Source organism: Ascaphus truei, chromosome 16 (assembly GCF_040206685.1).
Source record: "Ascaphus truei isolate aAscTru1 chromosome 16, aAscTru1.hap1, whole genome shotgun sequence".
Taxonomy (NCBI): Eukaryota; Metazoa; Chordata; class Amphibia; order Anura; family Ascaphidae; genus Ascaphus; species Ascaphus truei.
The window spans coordinates 53434800-53449618 of record NC_134498.1 but is presented as its reverse complement, the minus strand read 5'-3'; the positions used below and the strand labels follow the sequence as shown (position 1 = coordinate 53449618).

The window sequence follows — 14819 nt, the reverse complement described above, 5'->3', positions numbered from 1 at the left end:
CCCTCATACTGCGGCGTAAGGGCCCCCCTCATACTGCGGCGTAAGGGCCCCCCTCATACTGCGGCGTAAGGGCCCCCCTCATACTGCGGCGTAAGGGCCCCCCTCATACTGCGGCGTAAGGGCCCCCCTCATACTGCAGCGTAAGGGTCCCCCTCATACTGCAGCGTAAGGGCCCCCCTCATACTGCAGCGTAAGGGCCCCCCTCATACTGCGGCGTAAGGGCCCCCCTCATACTGCAGCGTAAGGGCCCCCCTCATACTGCAGCGTAAGGGCCCCCCTCATACTGCGGCGTAAGGGCCCCCCTCATACTGCAGCGTAAGGGCCCCCCTCATACTGCAGCGTAAGGGCCCCCCTCATACTGCGGCGTAAGGGCCCCCCTCATACTGCGGCGTAAGGGCCCCCCTCATACTGCAGCGTAAGGGCCCCCTCATACTGCAGCGTAAGGGCCCCCCTCATACTGCAGCGTAAGGGCCCCCCTCATACTGCGGCGTAAGGGCCCCCCTCATACTGCGGCGTAAGGGCCCCCCTCATACTGAGGCGTAAGGGCCCCCCTCATACTGCGGCGTAAGGGCCCCCCTCATACTGCGGCGTAAGGGCCCCCCTCATACTGCGGCGTAAGGGCCCCCCTCATACTGAGGCGTAAGGGTCTCCCTCATACTGCGGCGTAAGGACCCCCCTCATACTGCGGCGTAAGGGCCCCCCTCATACTGCGGCGTAAGGGCCCCCCTCATACTGCGGCGTAAGGGCCCCCCTCATACTGAGGCGTAAGGGCCCCCCTCATACTGCGGCGTAAGGGCCCCCTCATACTGCGGCGTAAGGGCCCCCCTCATACTGCGGCGTAAGGGCCCCCCTCATACTGCGGCGTAAGGGCCCCCCTCATACTGCGGCGTAAGGGCCCCCCTCATACTGCGGCGTAAGGGCCCCCCTCATACTGCGGCGTAAGGGCCCCCCTCATACTGCGGCGTAAGGGCCCCCCTCATACTGCGGCGTAAGGGCCCCCCTCATACTGCGGCGTAAGGGCCCCCCTCATACTGCGGCGTAAGGGCCCCCCTCATACTGCGGCGTAAGGACCCCCCTCATACTGCGGCGTAAGGGCCCCCCTCATACTGCGGCGTAAGGGCCCCCCTCATACTGCGGCGTAAGGGCCCCCCTCATACTGCGGCGTAAGGGCCCCCCTCATACTGCGGCGTAAGGGCCCCCCTCATACTGCGGCGTAAGGGCCCCCCTCATACTGCGGCGTAAGGGCCCCCCTCATACTGCGGCGTAAGGGCCCCCCTCATACTGCGGCGTAAGGGCCCCCCTCATACTGCGGCGTAAGGGCCCCCCTCATACTGCGGCGTAAGGGCCCCCCTCATACTGCAGCGTAAGGACCCCCCTCATACTGCGGCGTAAGGGCCTCCCTCATACTGCTGCGTAAGGGCCCCCCTCATACTGCGGCGTAAGGGCTCCCCTCATACTGCGGCGTAAGGGCCCCCCTCATACTGCGGCGTAAGGGCCCCCCTCATACTGCGGCGTAAGGGCCCCCCTCATACTGCGGCGTAAGGGCCCCCCTCATACTGCGGCGTAAGGGCTCCCCTCATACTGCAGCATAAGGGCCCCCCTCATACTGCAGCGTAAGGGCCCCCCTCATACTGCGGCGTAAGGGTCTCCCTCATACTGCAGCGTTAGGGCCCCCCTCATACTGCTGTCATTTCAGTTAATTGCAGTGCCCCTCCCTCAGTCCCCACACATAAACCCACCCCATGTGAATACTCCCTGCCCCTTCCTCAGTCCACACATACCCATGTGTATACCCCCTGCCCCTCCCTCAGTCCACACATACCCCCGTGTGAATACTCCCTGCCCCTTCCTCAGTCCACACATACCCCCGGTATGTATACCCCCTCACTCAGTCCACACATACCCATGTGTATACCCCCTGCCCCTCCCTCAGTCCACGCATACTCCCGGTATGTATACCCCCTCACTCAGTCCACACATAACCCCCGTGTGTATACCCTCTGCCCCTCCCTCAGGTCACGCATACCCCGTGTATACCCCCGCCCCTTCCTCAGTCCAAGTATACCCCCCCAGTGTATACCCCCTGCCTATCGAAATGGAACGCTGCAGTTTTCCGCGATGTCCACTCCTGCGCCCAACTGCAAGCTGTTCGCCGCGCACCTGACGCAACAAGCCAAGCCAGGTCTGCCGCTACGACGCCTGCATGTCAGTGTCCCGCGCGGGGCCGCTACACTGCGCAGTGCCGCGGGACATTTAAAGATGGCGCGTTGGAACAGCCTGGCTGGGTCGGGGGCGCGGCGGGGGCGAGGCGGGTGGCTGTTGGGAGCAGGAGTGGACATTGCAACAAAGTGTCCCGGAGGTAGAACGCCAGCAGCCAAACGTCCTAAACACCTGCCCCTCCCTCAGTTATGTACATCCCCCCTGCCCCTCCCTCAGTCCAAGTATACACCCCCTGCCCCTCCCTCAGTCCAAGTATACACCCCCTGCCCCTCCCTCAGTCCATGTATACACCACCCTGCCCCTCCCTCAGTCCATGTATACACCACCCGCCCTGCCCCTCCCCAGTCCATGTATACATCCCCCTGTGTATCCCCCCTGCCCCTCCTTCACGGTCCATGTACAGTATACAACCACCTGTGTATCTCGTCCCTCCCTCAGTCCATGTATACACCCCTTGTATCCCCTCTGCTCCCCCAGTCCATGTATACACCCCCTATATATCCCCCTCCTACCTTCCCCCCAGTCCATGTATACACCCCCTATATATCCTACTCCTACCTCTCCATCAGTCCATGTATACACCCCCCCGCCCCTGCCTCAGTCCATGTGTGACCACTGCACACTCTCCCCCGCACCAGTGATAAGGTCTTCTATCTTCTGCCGGGCCAACAGTTCCTTCCCACGCTGGAGCAGGAGCTGGATTTGCAAGATGAGAACTTTCCCGAGCTCCGGGGAGGACTCGAAGTGCTGGCATACCATCTTCAGGAAGTCAAAGCCGAGGTGATCCCTGCACAGGTACAGAGACAGTCCCTTCCCAGACTCCATCCTTATAAAGCCCAGGTGATCCCTGCACAGGTACAGAGACAGTCCCTTCCCAGACTCCATCCTTATAAAGCCCAGGTGATCCCTGCACAGGTACAGAGACAGTCCCTTCCCAGACTCCATCCTTATAAAGCCCAGGTGATCCCTGCACAGGTACAGAGACAGTCCCTTCCCAGACTCCATCCTTATAAAGCCCAGGTGATCCCTGCACAGGTACAGAGACAGTCCCTTCCCAGACTCCATCCTTATAAAGCCCAGGTGATCCCTGCACAGGTACAGAGACAGTCCCTTCCCAGACTCCATCCTTATAAAGCCCAGGTGATCCCTGCACAGGTACAGAGACAGTCCCTTCCCAGACTCCATCCTTATAAAGCCCAGGTGATCCCTGCACAGGTACAGAGACAGTCCCTTCCCAGACTCCATCCTTATAAAGCCCAGGTGATCCCTGCACAGGTACAGAGACAGTCACTTCCCAGACTCCATCCTTATAAAGCCCAGGTGATCCCTGCACAGGTACAGAGACAGTCCCTTCCCAGACTCCATCCTTATAAAGCCCAGGTGATCCCTGCACAGGTACAGAGACAGTCCCTTCCCAGACTCCATCCTTATAAAGCCCAGGTGATCCCTGCACAGGTACAGAGACAGTCCCTTCCCAGACTCCATCCTTATAAAGCCCAGGTGATCCCTGCACAGGTACAGAGACAGTCCCTTCCCAGACTCCATCCTTATAAAGCCCAGGTGATCCCTGCACAGGTACAGAGACAGTCCCTTCCCAGACTCCATCCTTATAAAGCCCAGGTGATCCCTGCACAGGTACAGAGACAGTCACTTCCCAGACTCCATCCTTATAAAGCCCAGGTGATCCCTGCACAGGTACAGAGACAGTCCCTTCCCAGACTCCATCCTTATAAAGCCCATGTCGGGTGTGAGCGGGAGCTATGTGCTTACTGGCCATGGGAAAGTCATTCTGACCTTGGTTAATGGCGGATCCTAAAGATTAGATAGTAAGTTCTTTGGGGTAGGCACTAGCAGTATGTATATTATTACTTGTACAGCACTATCCATGTACTTAGCACTTCACAGCAGTAATAGCCTTTCTGGTTAATAAGAATTCACGTACGCACAGCTCCACCCCCCTTAAATCCAGGCCACCCTCGCAGTATAAGAGGGAGGCGACACTATTAGTAAGCGCTCTCCCCCGGGTGGCAGGGGTGTGACCTAATCCCTCCCAGGGTCCTCGTACCTGCCATGTTCCAGGAGAAGCTTCACTGTGTTCAGATAAAGCTCCAGTGGCAGCTCGCACCGCAGCATTTCTGTGACGGCTGCAAGGAAGCAGACAGAGAGCGGCATAGTGACACGGGCACCGTCTGTGTCACACCCACAGCTCTCCCTCCTGGCCCTTTTCTTACATCTCTCAAAGACATTGAAACGCTGGCTGAGGATTGCGGCCCTCCATCCATGATACTCCCCCTTCCCAGGTAACTTACCCGCAGTGATGACATCATCAGGCAGCGCGCCGCACAGAAGAATTCTTATTTTCAAGAAGAGACCGGCAGGATGTAAATTCTCCTGAAGAAGATACGAGAGTCAGAACCGGCTCAGGGCACGGTACCCGGGGCTGCTTTATACATTAGGGCGGCTCGGCGAGTGCCCGGGGCCGACGCACCTTTTAGGGCGACTAGGCGCAGTGCCCGGGGCCGACGCACCTTTTAGGGCGACGAGGCGCAGTGCCCGGGGCCGACGCACCTTTTAGGGCGACGAGGCGCAGTGCCGGGGCCTACGCACCTTTTAGGGCGACTAGGCGCAGTGCCGGGGCCTACGCACCTTTTAGGGCGACTAGGCGCAGTGCCCGGGGCCTACGCACCTTTTAGGGCGACTAGGCGCAGTGCCCGGGGCCTACGCACCTTTTAGGGCGACTAGGCGCAGTGCCCGGGGCCGACGCACCTTTTAGGGCGACGAGGCGCAGTGCCCGGGGCCGACGCACCTTTTAGGGCGACGAGGCGCAGTGCCCGGGGCCTACGCACCTTTTAGGGCGACTAGGCGCAGTGCCGGGGCCTACGCACCTTTTAGGGCGACTAGGCGCAGTGCCCGGGGCCTACGCACCTTTTAGGGCGACTAGGCGCAGTGCCCGGGGCCTACGCACCTTTTAGGGCGACTAGGCGCAGTGCCCGGGGCCTACGCACCTTTTAGTGCGACTAGGCGCAGTGCCCGGGGCCGACGCACCTTTTAGTGCGACTAGGCGCAGTGCCCGGGGCCGACGCACCTTTTAGTGCGACTAGGCGCAGTGCCCGGTTCCGACGCACCTTTTAGGGCGACTAGGCGCAGTGCCCGGGGCCGACGCACCTTTTAGGGCGACTAGGCGCAGTGCCCGGTTCCGACGCACCTTTTAGGGCGACTAGGCGCAGTGCCCGGGGCCGATGCACCTTTTAGTGCGACTAGGCGCAGTGCCCGGGGCCGACGCACCTTTTAGTGCGACTAGGCGCAGTGCCCGGGGCCGACGCACCTTTTAGGGCGACTAGGCGCAGTGCCCGGTTCCGACGCACCTTTTAGGGCGACTAGGCGCAGTGCCCGGGGCCGACGCACCTTTTAGGGCGACTAGGCGCAGTGCCCGGGGCCGACGCACCTTTTAGTGCGACTAGGCGCAGTGCCCGGGGCCGACGCACCTTTTAGGGCGACTAGGCGCAGTGCCCGGTTCCGACGCACCTTTTAGGGCGACTAGGCGCAGTGCCCGGGGCCGACGCACCTTTTAGTGCGACTAGGCGCAGTGCCCGGGGCCGACGCACCTTTTAGGGCCTACAATGTTTCACTTGAAAAAATACCTAACCAAAAAAAATCACAAAATAAGAGAAAACAGCAAATTTTAATTTAAAATGTCTTCGAAATATCGATGCCAAATATCGCTAGCATCGAAAGAAACACGGAACCCGCACCAAGGACCCGGAACCCGGGGCAGGCAGTGAGGACCCGGAATCTGGGGAACGCACATAGGACAAGTAAACCGGGGCGCACACCGAGGGCACGTAATCGGGCACACACCGAGGGCACCAGGTGAGGAAATCACCGAGGACACGGAACCCGGGGCACGCCCCGAGGACACTAGGTGAGGAAATCACTGAGGACACGGAACCCGGGGCACACACCGAGGACACTAGGTGAGGAAATCACTGAGCACACGGAACCCGGGGCACACACCGAGGACACTAGGTGAGGAAATCACTGAGGACACGGAACCCGGGGCACACACCGAGGGCACTAGGTGAGGAAATCACTGAGGACACGGAACCCGGGGCACGCACCGAGGACACTAGGTGAGGAAATCACTGAGGACACGGAACCCGGGGCACGCACCGAGGGCACTAGGTGAGGAAATCACTGAGGACACGGAACCCGGGGCACACACCGAGGACACTAGGTGAGGAAATCACTGAGGACACAGAACCCGGGGCACACACCGAGGACACTAGGTGAGGAAATCACTGAGGACACGGAACCCGGGGCACGCACCGAGGGCACTAGGTGAGGAAATCACTGAGGACACGGAACCCGGGGCACGCACCGAGGACACTAGGTGAGGAAATCACTGAGGACACGGAACCCGGGGCACGCACCGAGGGCACTAGGTGAGGAAATCACTGAGGACACGGAACCCGGGGCACACACCGAGGGCACTAGGATAGGAAATCACTGAGGACACGGAACCCGGGGCACGCACCGAGGACACTAGGTGAGGAAATCACTGAGGACACGGAACCCGGGGCACACACCGAGGACACTAGGATAGGAAATCACTGAGGACACGGAACCCGGGGCACGCACCGAGGACACTAGGTGAGGAAATCACTGAGGACACGGAACCCGGGGCACACACCGAGGGCACTAGGTGAGGAAATCACTGAGGACACGGAACCCGGGGCACACACCGAGGGCACTAGGTGAGGAAATCACTGAGGACACGGAACCCGGGGCACGCACCGAGGGCACTAGGTGAGGAAATCACTGAGGACACGGAACCCGGGGCACACACCGAGGGCACTAGGTGAGGAAATCACTGAGGACACGGAACCCGGGGCACACACCGAGGGCACTAGGTGAGGAAATCACTGAGGACACGGAACCCGGGGCACACACCGAGGGCACTAGGTGAGGAAATCACTGAGGACACGGAACCCGGGGCACACACCGAGGGCACTAGGTGAGGAATTCACCGAGGACACACAAACACTGCCAGGTGAATACTGAAGCACTAAGGCCCGTATTTACTAAGTGGTGCTATTCCATAGAGCTTAGAATTTGACAGCAGATAAGAACCACGTGGCCCCCGTGTCTGCCCATTATCCTACCCACGTGTGCCCGTGTCTGCCCATTATCCTACCCACGTGGCCCCTGTGTCTGCCCATTATCCTACCCACGTGGCCCCCGTCTACCCATTATCCTACCCACGTGCCCCCCGTGTCTGCCCATTACCCTACCCACGTGCCCCCCGTGTCTGCCCATTACCCTACCCACGTGGCCCCCGTGTCTGCCCATTTTCCCATCCTGCTATAAAAGCTCACTCTATTTGATCCTTGGTTTTATATTTAGTCTTATACCATCCCGTGCATGTTTGAATTCCCTAACTGTAGTAGCCCCGACCACCTCTGCTGGGAGGTTGTGCCACTGATCTACCACCCAATGCATTAAGAACCTCCTCCCATTTCCCTCCCGCGTCAGAGAACAAGCTCTTATTCTAGCGCTCCTTTCTTTCCCTTGGTGTATGTGAACGATTCCATCATATCCCTGCTCCTTTCTCTCCTCTAAGCTTTACTTATTTAGGTTGTGTAGTCTTTCCTGATAGGTCTTGTGGATGTACGGAGAGGGGGTCTCTGCCCAATGAGGGCGAACCAGCTCCGTGACGTCACTAGGAACGCCCCCCACGGCCTGTTTAGTATGGCCAGGGAAAGCACCCTCTTTCCCTCAGCCTCCGCACAGGAGAAGTCACCATGTCCGCAGCCTTCTGCTCCATTCTCTATCCAAAACGTGGAATTCTCAGCACTCTCGTATAACTTTTGTGATGGACCATCATTTGATGAAGAGGTTGTAGCATTTACACCAGCCTTTCAAAGCCACATCCATTTTGAGGGAGAACGAACATTTGTAACGGTTAATATTGCGCGTTAAACTGCTCAGAAGTACTGAACCTTTGCGAGCAAGGCAGCATTCAAGCAACAACGCCAATAGATACGGTCCGCAATGTTCTTCCGACCACATCCAGCGACGATGAAATGAAGGCCGATCACGCGTCAATTACATAACACCACATGTACCTTCTTCTCTTGTCCAGGAGGACTGTAGACCCTCCCCCCCCAGCACGAATGGGGTATCACCAGTAGTATCTAGGGTTACCCAGTGTCTGTTCCACAGTACGTTGTACTAATGTCGCTTGTGTTTTGTTGTTCACATAAAGGGAAACTCCTCCTCCTTCCGAATCCTCCTCCTGGTGACTCATTTCTAAATCCTCCTCCCTCCTTACTACCCATTCAACTTGTCTGATGGAATAGCACCACTTAGAAAACATGGCCCTAAATGCTTCTGTGCTATGGTGTCATGAGAATCACCATGGTCAGGTATAATTAAAAGTTTAGAAAAACAATATAAAAATCTCCCCAAAACCTTTAAAGTTATTTTTTTTTTAGAAGAGAGCCAACCAAACCTCGAAAAGCTGAATAAAACCGTTTGTACATAAAGAAGCCCGCTATAAATGGTAGAAACGGTTACTATACCTCGTTAGCCATGCTGATAGCACTGACAGCCTTGTCCTGGTACAGCCTGCAGTCCCACTCCAGGTACACGGTGGCTAGAAGCCGCAGCACTTTGGCCTGTAGAGACGACGGAAGCTGTTACAGAGTGAGGCGGCCATAATAATATTACAGACACGGGCGACAAATAGTCTGTGAACCCCTTAGGATTTTCCCATATTTCAAACCGAAAATGTTATGAGATCTTAATCTAAGTCCTAATAATAGATACAGATAACCTGATCACACAAATGACACAAAAACATGAGACTTTTTCAACATTTATTAATCCACAAATGATCCAACATTCACTATCCGTGTGAGAGAAAGTGTGTAACTATGTAACGTGTGTGAGAAAGTGTGTAACTATGTAACGTGTGTGAGAAAGTGTGTAACTATGTAACGTGTGTGAGAAAGTGTGTAACTGTAACGTGTGTGAGAAAGTATGTAACTATGTAACGTGTGTGTGAGAAAGTATGTGACCCTTTAGATTCAGTACCTGCTGGCGCCCCCTTGGAGCAGCAATTACTTCAGCCAAGCGTTTTATGTAACTGCCGGTCAGCTTCTCACATCGGGTTTGCGGAATTTTGGCTCATGTCCAGTCCTTGCCGAACTGCTTCAGCTCAGTGACATTTCAGGGCTTCCTTGCATGGACAGCTCACTTCCTGGCACAACATTTCGTTGGGGTTTTTAAGTCCAGACTTTGACTGGGAGATTCTAAAACATGAAATTTCTTTTGCAGCCACCATTCTTTTGTAGATCTGCTTGTATGTTTATGATCACTGTCCTGCTGCATGATCCGTTTCAGCTCACGGACGGATTGCCTGACATTCTCCTCTAGAATCTTCTGATACAATGCAGAATTCATGGTTGTGTCAATGATACAATGCAGAATTCATGGTTGTGTCAATGATGGTCAGCCTTCCAGGTCCTGAGGCAACAAAAGCAGCCCCAAACCATCACACTCCCCCCACCATGCTTGACGGTTGGGATGAGGTTTTTCTGTTCGAACGCAGTTTTGGTTTTCGCCAAACAAGCTTTCTCATTAAGGCCAAAAAGTTCTACCTTTAACTCGTCTGTCCAGAAAACATTGTTCCTGAAGTCTTGTGGATTCTCTATGTGCTCTTTGGTGAACTTCAGACGGGCACAAATGTTCTTTTTAGAGAGCAGTGGTTTCCTCCTGGCTATCCTTCCATTAACACCGTTCTTGTTCAGTCTTTTTCTGATAGTTGAGTCATGAACATGGGCAGTTAAAATGTGGAATTCATTACCCATGGAGACTGTGATGGCAGATACAATAGATTTGTTCAAAAAAAGGTTGGACATCTTTTTAGATGGGAAAGGTATACAGGGATATACCAAATAAGTATACATGGGAAGTATGTTGATCCAGGGATTAATCCGATTGCCAATTCTTGGAGTCAGGAAGGAATTTATTTTTCCCTTATGAGATATCATTGGATGATATGACACTGGGGTTTGTGTTTGCCTTCCTCTGGATCAATAAGTAAGTATAGATATAGGATACAGTATCTGTTGTCTAAATTTAGCACAGGTTGAACTTGATGGACCTACGTCTTTTTTCAACCTTATCTACTATGTAACTATGTAACTATGTAACTATGTAACACTCACATTAGACAAGGCGAGAGTGGCCTGCGGATCCTTGGATGTTACTCTGGGGTTCTTTGTGACTTCCTGGATGATTTGCAGTTTGTTCTTGGAGAGATTTTGGTAGGACGACCACTCCTGGGTAGATGGACTATGGTCTTGAACGTTCTCCATTTGTAGACTGACAGTGGATTGGTGACGCCCCAAATCATTACAAATGCATTTGTACCCCTGGAGGGGCGTGCAGGCAGTGCACTGCTGTGAGGTGCATATAGAAAAAAGATGCGACGGTGGCTGGATCAGGTGCAATTTTTATTGCACCTCACAGCAGTGCAGTGCCTGCACGTCCCCTCCAGGGACACCCCCTTCAGTATCTATCGTGCAGCTGCACGCTAAACACAGGACTTCTGGCAACATTGCCAAGTGTGAGAACGCGTTATTATTTCTCTTCCATGGATGTTATCTGGTCTAGCCCCAGGGGAGTGCCATGCTTGGGATTACTAGCGGGGGTCCCACTGTTCATTTATTTTGAGCAGTGTGGCCAGCCTATGTTGTATTTCCCTATACCTCCCCATTATAGGAGTATTATTTGACTACATCTGCTAGCAAGTCATTATTGGATTATTGCCTGTGTTGATGAGGAAAGCGATATGAATGATTGGATTTATTACTGGACTAAGTGATACATGCATTTCTCTGAGCACAGATACAGAGCTTGTCTCTAATATTGCCAGATGGGCATCAATAACGGCGTTTCTGAGGTTCTCAGAGATCCTTTGATTGTGGCATGACGTGTTTCCACACACCTGTATGGTGAGGACCAAACTTACAAAGTGTCTGATCTTTATATAGGGTGGGGCCTCCCAAACTCATCCTGAAGATCTACCTACTTATTTAAACACCTGATTCTAATTACCCTATTTCCTTGATTCTAAGACGCACCCTTGATTTAATTTAAAAGAAAAAAAAAATGGGGGCAAAAACCCACTATATTAAATGTGCAGAATTTTAACTAGCAGACAATAGCATACATTTATCTACACGAGAGAGAGGCAGAGAGAGAGAGAGAGAGAGAGGCAGGCACAGAATGGGGAGAGAGAGAGACAGACACAGAATGGGGAGACAGACACAGAATGGGGAGAGAGAGACACACACAGAATGGGGAGAGAGAGAGAGACACACACAGAATGGGGAGAGAGAGAGGCAGACACAGAATGGGGAGAGAGAGACACACACAGAATGGGGGGAGAGAGAGAGAGAGGCAGACACAGAATGGGGAGAGAGAGAGAGAGAGACAGACACAGAATGGGGAGAGAGAGAGAGACACACACAGAATGGGGAGAGAGAGACACAGAATGGGAGAGAGAGAGAGAGAGAGAGAGAGAGAGAGAGAGAGAGAGAGAGAGAGAGAGAGAGACACAGAATGGGGGGAGAGAGAGAGACACACACACACACACACAGAATGGGGGGAGAGAGAGAGACACAAATAATGGGGAGAGAGAGAGAGAGACAGAATGGAGAGAGAGAGACAGAGACAGAATGGGGAGAGAGAGAGACACACACAGAATGTGGAGAGAGAGAGAGAGAGAGAGACAGACACAGAATGGAGAGAGAGAGAGAGAAGGGGAGAGAGAGACACAGAATGGGGGGAGAGAGAGATAGAGACACAGAATGGGGGAAGGGAGAGAGAGACACACACAGAATGGGGAGAGAGAGAGGCAGACACAGAATGGGGAGAGAGAGACACACAGAATGGGGGGAGAGAGAGAGAGAGGCAGACACAGAATGGGGAGAGAGAGAGAGAGAGACAGACACAGAATGGGGAGAGAGAGAGAGAGACACACACAGAATGGGGAGAGAGAGACACAGAATGGGAGAGAGAGAGAGAGAGAGACACAGAATGGGGGGAGAGAGAGAGACACACACACACACACAGAATGGGGGGAGAGAGAGAGACACAAATAATGGGGAGAGAGAGAGAGACAGAATGGAGAGAGAGAGAGAGAGACAGAGACAGAATGGGGAGAGAGAGAGACACACACAGAATGTGGAGAGAGAGAGAGAGAGAGAGAGAGAGAGAGAGAGAGAGAGACAGACACAGAATGGGAGAGAGAGAGAGAGAGAGAGAAGGGGAGAGAGAGACACAGAATGGGGGGAGAGAGAGATAGAGACACAGAATGGGGGAAGGGAGAGAGAGACACACACAGAATGGGGGGAGAGAGAGAGAGACACACAGAATGGGGGGAGAGAGAGAGACACAGAATGGGGGGAGAGAGAGACACAGAATGGGAGAGAGAGACACAGAATGGGGAGAGAGAGACACAGAATGGGGAGAGAGAGAGACACACACAGAATGGGGAGAGAGAGAGAGACACACAGAATGGGGAGAGAGAGAGACACAGAATGGGGGGAGAGAGAGACACACAGAATGGGGAGAGAGAGACACAGAATGGGGAGAGAGAGACACAGAATGGGGAGAGAGAGAGACACACACACAGAATGGGGAGAGAGAGAGAGACACACAGAATGGGGAGAGAGAGAGACACACACAGAATGGGGAGAGAGAGAGAGACACACACAGAATGGAGAGAGAGAGACAGAGAATGGGGACAGAGAGAGACACACAGAATGGGGAGAGATGGAGAGAGAGACACACAGAATGGGGAGAGAGAGAGAGACACAGAATGGGGAGAGAGAGAGAGAGGCAGACACAGAATGGGGAGAGAGAGAGACACACAGACACAGAATGGGGAGAGAGAGAGAGAGACACAGACACAGAATGGGGAGAGAGAGAGACAGACACGAGAGAGACAGACACAGACACAGACACGAGAGAGACAGACACAGACACAGACACGAGAGAGACAGACACAGACACGAGAGAGACAGACACAGACACGAGAGAGAGAGACAGACACGAGAGAGGGGACAGACACAGACACGAGAGAGAGAGACAGACACGAGAGAGACAGACACAGACACGAGAGAGACAGACACAGACACGAGAGAGAGAGAGAGAGAGAGAAAGAGACAGGCACAGACACAGACACGAGAGAGAGAGACACACACAGACACGAGAGACAGACACAGACACAGGAGAGAGACAGACAGACACGAGAGAGAGAGAGACAGACACAGACACGAGAGAGAGAGACAGACACAGACACGAGAGAGAGACAGACACGAGAGAGAGACACAGACACAGACACGAGAGAGAGAGACAGACACAGACACGAGAGAGAGAGACAGACACAGACACGAGAGAGAGAGACAGACACAGGCACAGACTGGAGAGAGAGAGACAGACACAGACACAGACTGGAGAGAGAGAGACAGACACAGACACAGACTGGAGAGAGAGACAGACACAGATACAGATTGGAGAGAGAGAGACAGACACAGACACAGACTGGAGAGAGAGAGACAGACACAGACACAGACTGGAGAGAGAGAGACAGACACAGACACAGACTGGAGAGAGAGATACAGACACAGACACGAGAGAGACAGACACAGACACGAGAGAGAGAGACAGACACAGACACGAGAGAGAGACAGACACAGACACGAGAGAGAGAGACAGACACAGACACGAGAGAGAGAGACAGACACAGATACGAGAGAGAGAGACAGACACAGACACGAGAGACAGACACAGACACGAGAGAGAGAGACAGACACAGACACAGACACGAGAGAGAGACAGACACAGACACGAGAAAGAGTGACAGACACGAGAAGAGAGACAGACACAGACACGAGAGAGACAGACACAGACACGAGAGAGAGACACAGACACGAGAGAGACAGACACAGACACGATAGAGAGAGACAGACACAGACACAGACACGAGAGAGACAGACACAGACTGGAGAGAGAGAGAGAGACAGACACAGACACAGACTGGAGAGAGAGAGACAGACACAGACACAGACTGGAGAGAGAGTGACAGACACAGACTGGAGAGAGAGACAGACACAGACACAGACTGGAGAGAGAGAGACAGACACAGACACAGACTGGAGAGAGAGAGACAGACACAGACACAGACTGGAGAGAGAGAGACAGACACAGACACAGACTGGAGAGAGAGAGACAGACACAGACACAGACTGGAGAGAGAGACAGACACAGACTGGAGAGAGAGAGACAGACACAGACACAGACTGGAGAGAGAGAGACAGACACAGACACAGACTGGAGAGAGAGAGACAGACACAGACACAGAATGGAGAGACAGACACAGACACAGACACAGAATGGGGAGACAGACACAGACACAGAATGGGGAGAGAGAGACAGACACAGAATGGGGAGAGACAGACAGACACAGACACAGAATGGGGAGAGACAGACAGACACAGACACAGAATGGGGAGAGACAGACAGAC

At 54.1% G+C, this 14819-nt stretch overlaps 1 protein-coding gene across 1 annotated transcript in view; it reads right to left on the bottom strand.

Annotated features, from left to right (window-relative positions):
• The window catches only part of TEX11 (testis expressed 11), a 68655-nt gene extending 59162 nt beyond the window's left edge, over positions 1-9493 (bottom strand). The window contains exons 1-5 of the mRNA XM_075572676.1: positions 9479-9493; positions 8802-8897; positions 4530-4611; positions 4286-4364; positions 2856-3007 (exon numbers count right to left, since the gene is read on the bottom strand). Coding sequence (XP_075428791.1) covers positions 2856-3007; positions 4286-4364; positions 4530-4611; positions 8802-8897; positions 9479-9493 — 424 coding nt within the window. The remainder of the gene's footprint in view (positions 1-2855; positions 3008-4285; positions 4365-4529; positions 4612-8801; positions 8898-9478) is intronic.
• Between the last annotated feature and the right edge of the window lie 5326 nt (positions 9494-14819).